This window comes from Rhinopithecus bieti, unplaced genomic scaffold (genome assembly GCF_001698545.2).
Source record: "Rhinopithecus bieti isolate Rb0 unplaced genomic scaffold, ASM169854v2 scaffold_56641, whole genome shotgun sequence".
In the NCBI taxonomy this organism is placed as follows: domain Eukaryota; kingdom Metazoa; phylum Chordata; class Mammalia; order Primates; family Cercopithecidae; genus Rhinopithecus; species Rhinopithecus bieti.
The window spans coordinates 269,078-283,907 of NW_016822034.1; the positions used below are offsets into that span (position 1 = coordinate 269,078).

The following is a 14,830-nucleotide window of genomic DNA, read 5'->3' on the forward strand; positions in this document are numbered from 1 at the left end:
TCCCGAGTTCCATTCTCCTGCCTCAGCCTCCGGAGTAGCTGGGACTACAGGTGCCTGCCACTTTTTTGTATTTTTAGTAGAGACGGGGTTTCACCGTGTTAGCCAGGATGGTCTCGATCTCCTGACCTCGTGATCTGCCCGTCTCGGCCTCCCAAAGTGCTGGGATTACAGGCTTGAGCCACCGCGCCCGGCCTTTTTTTTTTTTTTTTGAGACAGAGTCTAGCTCTGCCCCCCCGGGCTGGAGTGCAGTGGTGCAGTCTTGGCTAACTGCAGCCTCCCCCTCCCGGGTTCAAGCAATTCTCCTGCCTCAGCCTCCTGAGTAGCTGAGATTACAGACGTGTGCCACCATGCCCGGCTGATTTTTGTATTTTTAGTAGAGACGGCGGAGGGAGTGACCATGTTAGGCTGATCTCGAACTCCCGACCTCTGGTGATCCACCCGCCTCGGCCTCCCAGAGTGCTGGGATTACAGGCATGAACCACCGTGCCCGGCCGAATCCTTTTTTTAAATAGCTGTATATACTAAATATTGCATGTCCCACATTTTAGGATAAGTATTACTACGTTCCACTTTGAAACATATTTATACTTTTTATTCATTAAGACTTTTTTATTTTTTGAGACAGAGTCTCTCTGTCACCCTGGCTGAAGTGCAGTGGTGCAGTCACACAGTTCACTGCAGCCTCAGCCTCTTGGACTCAGAGCTTGCCTCTGGCCTCGAGGATTAGTATATAATTTATATCCCAGTAAAGCTGTTAAATGGATGCAAATGTTAATCGATGCAAAACCCCATCTCTAGTAAAAAATAATACAAAAAGTTAGCCATGTGTGGTGGCGGCGCCAGTAATCCCAGCTACTCGGGAGGCTGAGGCAGGAGAATCACTTGAACCCGGGAGACGGAGGTTGCAGTGAGCCAAGATCACGCCACTGCACTCCAGCCTGTGCAACAAGAGCAAAACTCCGTCTCAAAAAAAGAAAAAAGTCACCATGAAAGAATTTTTTTTTTTTTGAGACGGAGTTGCACTGTGTTGCTCAGGCTGGAGTGCAGTGGCACAACCTCGGCTCACTGCAACCTCCGCTTCCTGGGTTCAGGTGATTCTCCTGCCTTAGCCTCTCAGGTAGCTGGGACTATAGCACATGCACCACCACGCCCGGCTAATTTTTGTATTTTTAGTAGAGATGGAGTTTCACCATGTGGGCCAGGATGTCTCCATCTCTTAACCTTGTGATTCGGCCCCCCAAAGTGCTCGGATTACATGTGTGAGCCACTGCGCTCAGCCTTTTTTGTTTTTTGAGATGGAGATTTGCTCTTGTTGCTCAGGCTGGAGTACAATGGGCCGGTCTCAACTCGCTGCAACCTCTACCTCCTGGGTTCAAACGATTCTCCTGCCTAAGCCTCCCGAGTAGCTGGGATTACAGGCACCCAACACCATGTCCAGTAAACTTTGTATTTTTGTAGAAACAGGGTTTCACTATGTTGGCCACGCTGGTCTTGGACTCCTGACCTCAGGTGATCCACCTGCCTCGGCCTCCCAACGTGCTGGGATTACCGCGCCTGGCCAGTTTTTTGTTTGTTTGTTTGTTTTGTTTTGTTTTGTTTTGAGATGGAGTCTCACTCTTGCCTAGGCTGGAGTGCAGTGGTGCAATCTCAGCTCACTGCAACCTCTGCCTCCCAGGTTCAAGCAATTCTCCTGCCTCAGCCCCTCAAGTAACTGGAGTTACTGGTATCCACCACCGCACCTGGCTAATTTTCTGTATTTTTTGAGTAGAGTCGTGGTTTCGCCATGTTGGCCAGGCTATTCTTGAACTCCTGACCTTAGGCGATCCGCCCACCTTGGCCTCCCAGAGTATTGGGATTACAGGCAAATCAGGGATGGTTTTTTGTTATCTTTTTTTTTCTGAGACTGAGCCTCACTCTGTCACCCAGGCCGGAGTGCAGTGGCGTGATTCCGGCTCACTGTAACCTCCAGTTCCCCAGTTCGAGCCATTCTCCGGCCCTGGCTTCCAGAGTAGCAGAGATTACAGGCGCCCGGCTACTTTTGTATATTTAGTAGGGATGGGGTTTCACCATGTTAGGCTGATATCAAACTCCCGACCTCTGGTGATCCGCCCGCCTCAGCCTTCCAAACTGCTGGGATTACAGGCGTGAGCCATTGTGCCCGGCCGGGATGTTTTTATTGTGTGGTCTGAGGAGGACGTCCATGTGTCTTGGTTGCCAGGCCCAGTAGCCCATCCCATCCTACCCCTCAAGGAGGCTGCCCTCAAGAGATACGTGTAGCCCCACCCGGCCACCTGGCCAGGGTGTTGGCCACAGCCACAGCTTGTTCTCTTGTTCCCCAAGGTCCTCAGGGACAAGGAAGCCGCAGCCCCATGAGAACTCCAGACCCTTGTCCCTTGAGCGCCCCGGGGCCATGCACCCCTGGACCGGCCCTCAGCTCCGGACCTCCGTGCAGCCCTCCCACCTCTTCATCCAAGACCCCACGATGCCACCCCACCCAGCTCCCAACCCCCTAACCCAGCTGGAAGAGGCTCGCCGACGTCTGGAGGAGGAAGAAAAGAGAGCCAGCCGGGCACCCTCCAAACAGAGGTACGGCCGCATCGTGGGGTGGGGTGGGTCTTGGGAGTTACCACAGCACCATTCCTGGGGCTGAAGCTCCCCAGGGCCTGAGGTCTTCAGGGGAAAAACGGTCCTCTGGTGTCGCCCAGCCATACTGGGCCCTTCCTTCCACTGAGAACCACTGAGGGGCCATGTGGCAGGCGACCCTGCGGTGGACGGAGGGCTGGGGCCAGAGCTTTCACACACCCGCGGCCTCTGTGCTTGCTGCTCTCGAGGAGGGGTGTCCCTCCTCAACCTGAGCCGCGTCTGCAGGGAGGCTGCAGGGCCCCAGTGTGTGGGGAACACTGGTCCCAGCCAGAGGCTGCTGACTGCTGGGCAGCCTGGGCTTTGAGGCAGGGGTCCTGGAGGCATGGCGGCTGCCTCTTGACAATCACACCCCAAGAGCCCTGAGTGGCTCTACACGGTTGGAAAGCTACGTGGTTCTGAAACCTGTGCAGATGTAGAGCTGTCATCCTGGATGTCCAGCCCACAGCCCCTCCTCGCTAAGCCCTCCTTGGCCTTCTGGGCCCTAGTAGCCAGAGCCTGTTCTCTCCCCAGAGCAGGCTGGCTTCTGCCTGGGCTGCAGGGAGGCTGCCTCTTTGTTCGGGCAGCGTTTTCGCTCCAGGCCAGAACCTGCCTTCTCCACTTTCAGCTTGCTCATGAGGCCAGTTTTCTCGGTCATCCTGGGTCATTGGAATTCCTCACACATCAGGGTCTCTGTGAGGGTCCTGGGAGCCTGTAGCTCACCCAGGGCCTGGGGCTGTGGTCACAGAGGCCATGGTTGCCTTCAGAGGTCACCGGCTCCTCCTGTCCACCTTGGGTCACCTGGGGCCTGGGGTCCAGGTCCACCTCCTGGGCCACCAGCTTTGGGGCTGTGCCACTCGAGGGAGGCTGGTGCCAGGGCCCCTGTTCTGCCAAACCAGCATCAGGGTTCAGACCCTTCCCAGCCGAAAGCCTGTGTGGTCTCAAGTCATTAAAGGTTCAGCATAATGACAGCCCTGGGGCCAGAGAAGGTCACAGTTACCTCCAACCCAAAGGGTGATCACTTTGTGGCCAAACGTCTGTGACCCTGTGATCTTGTTAAGCCAACAAGGAGCCAGAGCCCCGTGTCATACAGGAGCCTGGTGTGTAGTGCTCAGAGCTGGGGCGTGTGACCGGGCTGTGGTGTGTGGTGCTCGGAGCTGGACGTGTGACTGGGCTGGCAGATGAGCCGGTGGTGGGCATCATGTGCAGCAGGGTCGAGGCCCTGGGCCTGTGTGGACTCTCCTGCCAGGGCTTCCTGAGCCCCCTTGTTGGGCTGAGCAGGGGTCTCTCGGGTTGCATCTGCCCTTTCCCCGGGCACCCACAGGCTCTACATGATGGCAGGGGATGCCCGCTGAGCCGTGGAACCACTGCCGCCGTTCTGAGATATGACCTTCCTGCCCGTTTGGCTGCTGGGCTCCAGCATCCCCACATGGGGAAACCCAGAGTTGCTGGGTTTGTCTGTCCAGGGGACATACGTTTTTGCGAGAAGCTGTGCAGACTTGGAGTGAGGGCCCAGAGGCAGGTCGGGTGCTGGGCCCTGTCGGGCTGTCAGAGTAGAAACTACTATCAGGGTCGCCCAGTGCACCCCAGTGGAGGTGTCCACGTGAGAGGAGCTGCCGTGCTGCCCCAGGATGGCCTTAGTTGTGGTGCCGGGGGGCTCTCAGCCTCCCTGAGGTGCAGACAGAGTTGCCACACCCCAGAGCCAGTGTCCACGCCATCGGTGGGGAATTCATGCCCGAGACCCAAGGACAGGCTCTTGGGAGGAGATGGCGTCCCACCAGAGGGGATGAGGTGGTAGGATCCCAGGACCCCAGATCAGAAGCTCCCCAAAGTGCGGTCTAGGGAACAGGGGGGTTGGTGCCCAGATCATGAGTGTGGAGTGTGCTGCAGTGTCTGGCACCACTGAGGCCTAGGAGGGGGTTCGGTGTCTTGTCCACCCTGCAAACTGGAGCCTTCGCTGGGCAGGTTGTACAACCCCTTCATGCTCCGTCTGTCCCTGCGCGGCAGCATTGGTCGAGGTCCCTCCCCAGGGCTGGTGACCGCCGGCGCAGCCACCATTGACGCGGGTTGTTCCCTAGGTATGTGCAGGAGGTTATGCGGCGGGGACGCGCCTGCGTCAGGCCAGCGTGCGCGCCGGTGCTGCGCGTGGTACCAGCCGTGTCGGACATGGAGCTCTCCGAGACAGAGTACGTGCGTCCTGAGGGTCCTCCTGGTCCTGCCCACCCCAGCCCGGGCGTCCCAAGCCAGGTCCCATGGTAGAGCCGCCGTCCTGGGGCCTGAGCTCACTGAGAGGCAGCTGTGGCAGGAGAGGGTCCCACGGCATCAGACTCCAAGCTGCCCTAGAGCCCTCTCCCGTCTCCATCAAAGGAGACGCTGGCTGTCCAGCATGATGACAAGTGACCAACAGGCCCGGCTGGAGGCCTGGGCACAGCCAGCCCTGTATCCACACAGGTGTCATGACCAGGCCCCTTGTGGGGCAGAGACCTACCCCTGCCCCTGGTGCCCCTGGTGCCCCTGGCCCCGCCCGGCGTGGAACTGGCTGGTCCCTGCAGGCCTGGCTTGAGCAGGGTCGGGGCTGCAGGTGCTGAGATGTGCGAGGTGCGTCAGCTTGCAGTGTGGGTCTCAACCATGTGCGTCTGTCCAGTCCGTGCAGTCAGTGAGTCAGGGCTCTGCTCCCACCTGCAATGCTGACCACTCCGAGCCCGTGAGAAAGGCTTGCTGTGTCCACACCACGTGATCCCACATGGGCTGTGTCAACGGTGCCTTTGTGTGCTCAAGGTGGCAGGAGGGGCAGACCCCAAAAGGGACCTTGAGAACAGGGGTCCCCCAGGCCTTACCAGGCTTGCCCCAGATGCAGGTTTGTTGTGGTTGTCATCCTCTAGGGGGTCTCGGGGGGGCCTTCACCCGTCCTTGGGGCAGCCCCCACATGTTGGCTCATTCTCCTATGGGCCTGGCTCCAGGGGGTTCCAAGGATGTGGCTCTGGGAGAAAGTCCAAGAATGCAGGTGGGTGGGGCCCTGGTGTGCAAAGTGGACGGTCACATGGCTGAGGTGGCCGTGAGGCCTTCCTGCCAGGATGTTGGCTCTGGAAGCCTCTAGTGCATGCAGCCAGGAGGAGGCCCAAGGGCTGAACCCTAGTGGGCCAGGGGCAGCTTCTGGAGTCATCTGAGGGACAGTTGGTGGCAGGGGAGTCAAGCAGGGATGTGAGAGCACCCAGGCCCTGCCCATCATCCCGGCACAGCTGTGGAAGCACAGCACCTGTAACAGGAGGGCCCAGCTCAACCTGGGCAGGAGATGGTACCAGCCCTGCCCCCTCTGAAGGGCCTGCTGGCCGCACCCACAACAGGCCTCGGACAGACTTCGCTGTGGGGTCAGGCGCATCCAGAAATCGTGCCTAGTTCTGTTCGTCCAGTCCCTGCCCTGGAGATGTTTTTAGGGTTTGGGGGCCGTAGGTCTTCCTGGGATAGGAGCCATGCAGCCTGCCCTGCCCTCCTAGAGGTGAGAGCTGCAGTGAGCCCAGTGGCCAGGCCCTGTCCACTCGAGGGTGGAGCTGTGAGGCAGCGGGGAGACCTTCATGCTCCCGGTGAGTGGAGTCAGACTCCGCTGTGAGTGGAGTAGACCCCAGATTGAGATGCTGCGGCGGGGGGTCAGTGGGGCCTGGGGCCCCAGGTGTTTGCAGGCCTCCCCCACCCTTTGCTGGCAGCCTGAGGCCAGCGGGAGGCACCCTGTGGGACCTCAGTCCAAAACCAGGGACCACTGCTGCATCTCTTTCCCCAGGACGAGATCGCAGAGGAAGGCGGGCGGCGGGAGTGCCCCGCCGTGTGACAGCATCGTTGTAGCGTACTACTTCTGTGGAGAGCCCATCCCCTACCGCACCCTGGTGAGGGGCCGCGCTGTCACCCTGGGCCAGTTCAAGGAGCTGCTGACCAAAAAGGGCAGCTACAGGTGAGTGTGAAGGCTGGGGTGCCCACTCCCTGCAGGGGTATGTGGGTGCCCAGCAGTACGAAAAAGAGGGTTTCTAGCCAGGCATGGTGCCTCCCATCTGTCATCCTGGCACATTGAGAGGCTGAGACGGACAGATTGCCTGAGCTCAGGAGATCGAGACCAGCCTGGGCAACATGGTGAAACCCTCTCTCTCCACTAAAAATACAAAAGAAATTAGCCAGGCATGGTGGCGGGTGCCCGTAATCCCATTTACTTGGGAGGCTGAGGCAGAATTGCTTGAACTCAGGAGACGGAGGTTGCAGTGAGCTGAGATCGCACCACCACTCTCCAGAACTCCAGCCTGGATGACAGAGCGAGACTCCGTCTCTACCCCAAAAAAAAAAAAAGGCTTTCTGGCTGTTTCATCTCATACCCCTCATCTGCACCTAAGCCAGTTCTCCAAGCCCTGGGCTGAGGATAGCATCAGGCCTTCGGCCCCACAGGACTCAGGGTCCTAAGGGACTCCTTCCAGGGCCCTCAGCTTCGGGGTGAGAAAACAGAGGCCAGAGGCCCAGACGACAATGGTCTGAACCTTGTGTGGGGTTCCCCTGGGCTGGCCTCGTCTCCAGGCTCTGGATTCAGGTCCTTTTGCCCAACCGAAAAGCCAGGCCCCATCCTACCAAGGTTCATTGGCCCTGGGCCCCTCACCCCTGCAGGGCCTCCCTGCAGCCAGCCTTGGAGGCTCCTGAGCGAGCACTGGGGGGTGAGCAGAGGGGGCCTGACCCCAAGAGCCTGGCAGAGCCTGGCAGGTGGTTCCCTCTGTCCACAAGCGACTGTGTAGACGCCTGTGGACTGTGTCTGCGGATGTGGTGCTGAGGGAGGGCCCCAATTGGGGTCACCTCCATGATAGGGCTCAGCCCTTGGGAAGCAGACACCCCACACCCATCCACTTCCCCGTTGCACCTCCTGGGAGGCGGGGGAAGGTACTCCTAGGGGGCTGCAGGGTGCCTCCCAGCAGGCAGTAAACTCACCCCCTGTGGCTGCCTCTTCACCCACATGTGGTCGTTGCACTGTTCACTGTTGCCCTGGGAGGGGCGCACGTGGTGGGGGCAGTGGGGCATGGACAGGAGGCTCCTCAGGATGGGAGTATGGACACGCCAGCCCCACCACAGGCCTCCTCCCATCTGCGGCGCCGCCTGCTCACTGTGCTCCTCACCTCCATCCTGCAGATACTACTTCAAGAAAGTGAGTGACGAGTTTGACTGTGGGGTGGTGTTCGAGGAGGTTCGAGAGGACGAGGCCGTCCTGCCCGTCTTTGAGGAGAAGGTCATCGGCAAAGTGGAGAAGGTGGACTGAGCGGCTGGCGGGCTGACCGCTGCACCAGGCGAGGCCCTTGGTGGGCACAGGTGTCACAGCCAGGCGGATGACCTTGTACTCAGGAGCCCAGTAGAGAACAGCGTGGGGGCGCCGCCCACCCCTGCAGTCTCGCCGTGTCTGGGCGGGTAGGGGTCCCTCCGCGTGGTCCACAGGCTTCTGTCCTGCCCCCGAGGAGGCAGCTGGACACTCCCCATAGCAATACTTGGAGGGCCTAGCCCAAGTGGGGCAGCCAAGGTCCCTGCTGCCGGCTTTAAGCGGCGCCCCGGTGCCTCCCCTGGGCACGTGTGCTGGGATCTGGTTTTCCCTCTGGGGTTTGCCCACGTACCCTGGTCTCGCTGGGCTCAGCCCCAGGCCTGGGCACAGGGGCCTGCAGGGCCTCTGTCAATTGTACTCGCCACCGAGTGCCTTCAACACAGCTTGTCTCTTGCCTGCCACTGTGTGAGCCGGCGACGGGGCACTGCACCTGCCTCCAGCTGCCGGCTGCGCGGTCCCGGGTCCTCCTTTCTGAGGGCCCATGTAAATATGTACATTTCTCAGGCCAGGGCCAGCAGGGGCTGCCCAGGTCTGTTTTTCATGCGATGACACTTGTACAATTATCTTTTCAAAGGTACTTGGATAATAATGAAATAAAACTGTTTTTGAACCTGCTCTGGCTGTGGTGTGTCTGCTGCCGGTGGGGCCTGGCCTGGGTCTCCCAGCCTCAGCCCGTGGTAAAGGAGGTCATACTGGCCTCCAGCAGGCATGGGGGTCATCCTGTGACTCAGAGGCTGGCCAAGCTAGAGCATGAACGTGCTCTACCTTCCTTCCCAGGAGCCCGCGTCTGCGCAGAGCTGCATCAGGCCAGCCTTGCTGAGGGACCAGGCACACACAGTCCAGAACCAAGCTCTTTATTCACAATGCACAGCTCCCTCCAGCACCCAAGGAGGTGCCTCCTGTCCAGCGGTGATGGGGGGAGTGACACGGGGGTAGCTACAGCTCCTCCTTGGACCCCACAGTTGAGTTGGCCCGTGGCTCCTAGAACGGGTCACAAGTGCAGCTCGAAGCTCTGCTCCCAGCCTACCCCTGCCCCCGCCCCGCCAGCCCTGTGTAAAGAGGGTTTGTGCAGAGGCCTGGAGCCCTGGCTTAGGGACACCCACCGGGAACGGGGCTGCCGGCTCCTCCGTGGGCTCCTCCGTGGGCACCGCGCCCCCGTTGTCCAGGAACTTGGACAAGGTCTCCAGGTCCCTAGTGCTTTTATATTCAATCACCTGAGGAGAGGCAGGAGGATCTGGAGGACATGCCAGGTCCAGGCCCACGCCCAGGAAGATGGCATCCCAGCTTCTTCCCCAGCCACCTGCCCCCCATACCTTCCGACCTGGCCCTGCTGGGAAGTACTTGAGGGTAGGGAAGCTGTGCACGGCGAAGGCGTCCAGCTCATTGGCCGTGGCGTCCAGCTGAGCGATGATGATGTCCTCATGGTCTTGGTACTTCTCAGCTAGCGCCTCCCAGGCAGGCGCCATCTCCTTGCAGTGGGTGCACCATGGGGCATCTAGGACAGGGGCCGTTGAGCGCGGCCGTATGGGCACCCCCTGCCCAGCCCACACACCCCGTGCCTCCCTCAGCACTCACAGAACTTGACAAACACATTCTTGGTTTCGTCAAAAGCCACCTGCTCAAAATTCTTGCCCACGAGGGTCTTCACTGGCCGCTGATCCCAGTCAGGGGGAACCTCCTGGCTCAGGAGATAGGGCTGGGGGAAACCAGGCCAGGCGCTTTGCCAGGGGTCCTCTGCAGGGCTCGGGGAGGTCCTCTGCAGGGCTCGGGGAGGTCTTCTGTGGGGCTCGGCGGGGAGGGAGGTCTCTGCAGAGTTGGGGCTCCTCTGTGGGGACTGCAGGGGCGGGGCCTGAGAGCTGCTGTTCCCACCCCTGCCGGGCCGGGAGGATGAGGTCAGGGTTCCCCTCCCTCTGTGAGCAGTCTGCAGCAGACCTTGACTTGGCTGTTGAGGACTGCATGGCAGAAAGCAGTGACGGAAGCTGCGGTGACAGGGCCCTCATCCACAGGCGCGTATTTTTTAGTGGTCTCAACGTTGATGAAGCGCAGGGTGGGGGCTGCCTCAGCCTTGAGGCCAAAGTACTGCAGCACATGCTCATTGTCAGCTGCCACATCCACCACCACGAACAGCACCTGAGGCCAGGAGTCCACACTGGCACCGGCCACTGTCCAGCTGCCCCTCCCTCCCGGACCCCAGTACCTGCCCCCATCCAGCTGCCCCACCCCCCGGACCCCAGTACCTGCCCCCGGAAGCGGGGAGCTGCCTCCCCAAAGCCTGCTAGGAGCTCCCTGTGAGCAGCCAGGGTCTGGTTGACAAACAGCAGCAGGTGGTTGAGGATCCTGGCCGCGAAGATCTTGGGAGATGTCTACAGTAGAGAGGGTGCTCATGACTCCACAGGGCCCCCAGCCTAGGCACCCCCATCCCTGGACTCCTCCACCCTGGGACTCCTCCACCCTGGGACTCCTCCACCCTGGGACACCCCCAGCCCAGGCACTGCAGCCTACGTACCTGGCTGTTGAACTCCGTGACCAGGCGCATACTGTGTGTGACCAGGAAGCGCGACAGATCCCCCAGGTCCAGGCCAAGCTCCTCATCCACTGGGAAGTCTGCCCGCCCCTCATCAAACTGGACAGCAGCAGATGGGTCAGTGGGCGCTGCAGCCGGACCCCAACCCACGCCTGGGCCTGACCTACCTTCTTGAAGAGAACCACGGTGTCCTTGGTGAGGCCGAACTGCTGAAAGAGCCGCGGCCGGTCCGTGAGGCCAAAGGTCATATCCAGAGCGTCCCGGGCCAGGGCCAAGAAGGTGGCCACGTCCTCGTCCTGCAGGTCCTGAAGGGCCCGGCCCTATGAGGCCACCAGGTCCCACAGTCACTGCCCCCATGGCCTAGCTCCCCACGCCCAGTGGCTCACCTGGAAGAAGCCGATGACCACCAGGTCCCGGCCATCGATCAGCGCCTGGGCGGCCGCCTCGTCCTCCAGCCGCATGGCACTGGGCCCCACCCGCCGTCGCAGCCACTCGGCGATGCCCTCAGCTTCCCGTGGTCCTGCAGGGAGTCCCCCTCAGCCTGGGCCTGGCCACCACCCCCCAACGACCGGCCTGCCCCCGCACCTGTGTACTCCTCCGGGTGTGTGCGGTTCCCGTTTCGGAAGAACTTGAGCGTAGGGTACTCCGTCACACCAAACTCCTCAGCCAGCTCGGGCTGTGCAGGCCCGTCCACCTTGGATAGCGTGACTGCCGTTGAGTCGGCCGCGAGCAGGGCAGCTGCCTTGCTGTACTCGGGGGCCAGGGCCTTGCAGTGCCCACACCACGGGGCATCTGGGGGACGGGGCCGTGAGTGCCCCAGGCCACCACAACCCCAAGAGCACCCTCTCGACACCTGACAACCCAGCAGGGAACAAGCGTGCTCCTCCACTCTGCCCCGAGCCCCGGCCATGGCCACGCTGAGCGCCAGTTCCTCTTTGTGGCCCCCCAGGCTGCGACACAGGGACCAGCAAGGCTTGGGGGGGCTTGAAAGACCCCTCCCTACAGCCGGGCGCGGTGGTTCACACCTGTAATCCCAGCACTTTGGGAGGCAGAGGTGGGTGGATCACCTGAGGTCGGGAGTTTGAGACCAGCCTGGCCAACCTGGAGAAAACACGTCTCTACTAAAAATACAAAAAAAATGAGCCAGGATTGGTTGCGTACGACTGTAATCCCAGCTACACGGGAGGCTGAGGCAGGAGAATCGCTTGAACCTGGGAGGCGGAGGTTGCAGTGAGCCAAGATTGTGCCGTTGCACTCCAGCCTGGGCAACAAGAGCGAAGCTCTGTCTCTAAAAAGGAAAAGACCCTCCCTTTCCTGCCCTGTAAGGCTGGGGCTCCCAGGCCCATGTGGCTGCCTGTGAAGACCTCCCAGGCAAGAACGGTCCCTGTCTGTGTCAAGGGTTGTGAAAAGACCACAGAGCACATGCATCAGGGACCTCCATGGGCCCCCAAAGCCCGAACACTCCTGGGCCTCCGCAGAGTCTGTGGGATGTTCCTGGCAGCTGGAGGAGTGGCCGGCAAGGCGGCGACTCTGGCACCATGGCCGCTGGCTGAGCAGGGAGGCACAGGTGCTCTCATGTCCTGTGGGTACCCCCAGTACTACCACTGCTCCTGCCTGCCCCGACCGGACCCCCAGGACCCTCCTAGAGAGCTCCTGGGCACAGTGGGGGCAAGTGCCTGTGGGGAGGCCTCTCTTGGGCACATGCCCTGCATATGCTGGCAAAGGGTGGGGCCCCCAGGTGGGCCCTGACAGTCTCCACCGGTCCCCAGCTCCACTGGCCCCAGCACTCACAGAACTCCACCAGCAGGGCAGGGTGCTCCCGCAGGGCCAGGCCCAGGGTGCGGCGGCTCAGCACCAAGATCCCATCCTCCTTGGGGATTTCCTCCTCTGGAGGCTCCTCTGAGGGGCTCTTGGGTCCCTGCTCCTGACCGCAGGGGCACGAAGCCCTGAGCAGCAGCAGCAGTACAGGCAGAAACTGGCAGCTCATGGTGCTGCCAGGGCCCGTGGGGCAGGGGCAGATAAGGGGGCCAGAAGCCAAGCAGCGGCTGCCACGTGGCACACAAGCCTGGTTCCAGCAAAGATAAGGCCCACGCGGCCCCCAGCCCCCAGGGGAGGGGAGGCAGAAAGAGACAACACGCAGGGCACCGAGACAGGGCCACGTTTAATGGGACAGCTCAGGGGACAGCGCCAGGCCCAGGGGGTCCCGGGACAGAGCAGGGGCAGCAGGGGAGGGTCTGGTCACTCACAGGGGGTGCTGGGGATGCTTGGGAGTCCCTGGGCAGCAGCTGAGGGAGGTGGGGGAGACAAGGACTGGGGGTTCAGTCCTTCCAGTCCTGGCAGATGCGGAGACCCCACTCCCAGGACAGGTGGTGCGTCCTGTCATCATCGGTGAAGAGGGACACGACCAGGTAGGGGCCCCGCACCAGTGCACCCCTCGGCACTTCCTCCACCGGAGTCACAAACTCATACTCCTGGGCGCTTGGGCCGTAGCTGCCCACCATGTAGACGGTCTTGTCCACTAGGGAGGGGGAGGGCATCAGGGCTGTCCTCTGTCCGCCCCCTACTTCCCACCCCCCGCCCTGTTCCCCCCTCACCCGCTGCCCTCACCGCGCAGGCCCCGGCGGTAGGTGTGGTGCAGACACTTGAGGCCGCTGACAATCTCCCTGTGGACCTGGGAAAAGAGGCATTAGGAGTTCTCTCTGGGGGCCAGGTCTCTGGTTGTTGCCCCCATCCCCATTCCCTCTGCCCACTGCCCTGGCTCTCACCTTGAAGGTGATCTTCACTCTGTAATCAACCCCTTCCTTCAGGATAAACACCTGGTCCTTCAGAACAGCCAGGTCCCCTATTGGGGAAACTGCAGCTAGGGTCGGAACGCCCCACAGGCTGAGACCTGCTCCAAGAGCCCCCACGTGGGGTGTGGTGCCCATGAGGTCTGCGATTGTGATGGCCCAGGGCGTGGAACCCAAGGGTGCAGCAGTGTGCCTGGGAGGGCCCTACCTATGTTCAGGGTGCAGCATCCTGCGAGTTACCTGTGAGATCCATGACGACGGGCCCTGGAGCCTGCTCCGACAAGAGTGTTAGCCTGGTCACCTGCACATTGGGCAGGCTTGGGTCTGAGGAGAAACTGGAAGTCTGCAGGATGCCCCCCCTCACCCCTGCTGGGCTTCCCACCAGCACCCCCAGACCCAGCCCTCCAAGCCCAGGCCCCTGCCATACCCACGGCCGGTGGCATGGGCCCCAGCAGCGCCCGCTTGTACTCGGCCAGGCTCCTGTCGTCCGGGTCCAGCTGCCGGATCTCCAAGAGGCTCTTCCTCCCTGGCGCCCGGTACTCGGGCACAGCCTCATCCAGCACCTCGTCCACTGCCGGTGGCCCACCCTCCTTGTCAGCCAGGAGGACTGGGGGTGGGGAGGGGCATGAGCAGTGGCCACTAGCAGACCCTGGCATTCCAGCATCAGGCTGGAGCCCCCTCTGGCCAGCTGTACCTCCCACTACCCAAAGGGACTCAAGGGGAAGCCTCTGGGAGAGGGCAGGCGGCCTGGGGAGGTGCCACACCGCACCCAGACCTTCAGGAGGGGCCCCCAGAGACCACCAGGCCTGCAGCTCCTCTGGCCCAGATGTCCACAAAGGCCCCTTCCCTGACTCGGAGACCAAAGGGTGGGGGAGTGAAGACTTCAAATGAGGGTAGCCCAGGGCCAGGGGCTACCTGCTAAAGTGCAGCGGCCGTCAGCAACCCCCATCCCTAGTAGCCCTCCAGGGCCCTCTACCATCCTGCTCTGGGCCGGGGTCTCTGAACACTTTCCCACAGTCTAGGAGTTCCTCCCCATGCTGCTGGGGGGCTGGGAGCCGCTCTCTCCAAATCCCTGGGCTCAGGCTCTGCGCCGCCTTCCATGGTGCCCCGGGCTGGTGGTCTCCTGAAGCCCCCTCCCTGGTGCCCTGGGCAGGGGTTTCTGAGTCCCTGCCCACTTCGCTCCAGTCTTCTCGGGAATCACACACGCCCTACGGAGCCTGAGCCCCAGCCCCACCCAGGGGAGAGGCGCTCCAGGCAGCGGTGCCCAGGGAGAGAGGGTCCCAGCCCCGCCGCTTCACAAGCGGACCGGTCAGCACCTGGCCCCCTTCCCCACAGGGGTGGAGCCGGGATGAAGTCCCCCACCCCTGCCAGACCCCGGCCGGGGTCTGCGCCGCGAGATCCCCACGCGCGCCCCCAAAGTTGCCGCGGGGGAGGGGCTGCTCCCCGCCCGGGGCTGAGACCCAGCCGAGCCCCCCGCCCACTTGGCCGCCGGCCCCTGCCCGGCCCGCTCACCTCGGGCGCACAGCGCCAGCCGGAGCAGCTCCAGCAGCTGCGCCCCAGCTCGCA

The 14,830-nt window shown here is 61.8% G+C and overlaps 3 protein-coding genes across 5 annotated transcripts in view; 1 reads left to right on the forward strand and 2 right to left on the reverse strand.

The window, feature by feature from the left end:
- Positions 1–8,566, forward strand: part of AXIN1 (axin 1) — a 61,549-nt gene extending 52,983 nt beyond the window's left edge. Inside the window, exons 7-10 of one of the 2 annotated variants that reach the window (XM_017860749.1) lie at positions 2,341–2,586; positions 4,698–4,805; positions 6,395–6,562; positions 7,771–8,566. In XM_017860749.1, coding sequence (XP_017716238.1) covers positions 2,341–2,586; positions 4,698–4,805; positions 6,395–6,562; positions 7,771–7,897 — 649 coding nt within the window. In that variant the 3' untranslated portion in view covers positions 7,898–8,566. The remainder of the gene's footprint in view (positions 1–2,340; positions 2,587–4,697; positions 4,806–6,394; positions 6,563–7,770) is intronic. The other variant, XM_017860750.1, reaches the window with a different exon arrangement.
- Positions 8,567–8,789: 223 nt separating this feature from the next.
- On the reverse strand, positions 8,790–12,520 carry PDIA2 (protein disulfide isomerase family A member 2). 2 transcript variants are annotated; one of them, XM_017860768.1, is made up of 11 exons: positions 12,267–12,520; positions 11,061–11,267; positions 10,862–10,995; positions 10,643–10,780; positions 10,458–10,574; positions 10,189–10,314; positions 9,884–10,081; positions 9,527–9,647; positions 9,265–9,446; positions 9,055–9,165; positions 8,790–8,932 (listed from the first exon to the last, which is right to left on the reverse strand). In XM_017860768.1, the coding sequence occupies exons 1-11, from the start codon at positions 12,460–12,462 to the stop codon at positions 8,888–8,890; spliced, it is 1,575 nt and encodes a 524-aa protein (XP_017716257.1). In that variant the 5' UTR covers positions 12,463–12,520; the 3' UTR covers positions 8,790–8,887. The 2 variants fall into 2 exon arrangements, with proteins under 2 accessions (XP_017716257.1, XP_017716258.1); XM_017860769.1 differs by lacking the exon at positions 8,790–8,932 and having other exon boundaries at positions 9,089–9,185.
- A 97-nt stretch (positions 12,521–12,617) lies between these two features.
- Positions 12,618–14,830, reverse strand: part of ARHGDIG (Rho GDP dissociation inhibitor gamma) — a 2,648-nt gene continuing 435 nt past the window's right edge. Inside the window, exons 2-7 of the mRNA XM_017860722.1 lie at positions 14,777–14,824; positions 13,692–13,871; positions 13,505–13,588; positions 13,241–13,317; positions 13,083–13,146; positions 12,618–12,993 (exon numbers count right to left, since the gene is read on the reverse strand). Of these exons, the coding sequence (XP_017716211.1) occupies positions 12,794–12,993; positions 13,083–13,146; positions 13,241–13,317; positions 13,505–13,588; positions 13,692–13,871; positions 14,777–14,824 (653 nt within the window). The 3' untranslated portion in view covers positions 12,618–12,793. The remainder of the gene's footprint in view (positions 12,994–13,082; positions 13,147–13,240; positions 13,318–13,504; positions 13,589–13,691; positions 13,872–14,776; positions 14,825–14,830) is intronic.

Bases quoted from the DNA above. Each gene is read 5' to 3' on its own strand.
- PDIA2 (XM_017860768.1), bottom strand. From the start codon at position 12,462: ATGAGCTGCCAGTTTCTGCCTGTACTGCTGCTGCTGCTCAGGGCTTCG. The intron at 10,082-10,188 runs GTACTGGGGTCC...TCCTGGCCTCAG, and splicing joins CTCCCCGCTTCCGGGGGCAG to GTGCTGTTCGTGGTGGTGGA. The intron at 9,648-9,883 runs GTCTGCTGCAGA...GGTTTCCCCCAG, and splicing joins TCCTCAACAGCCAAGTCAAG to CCCTATCTCCTGAGCCAGGA.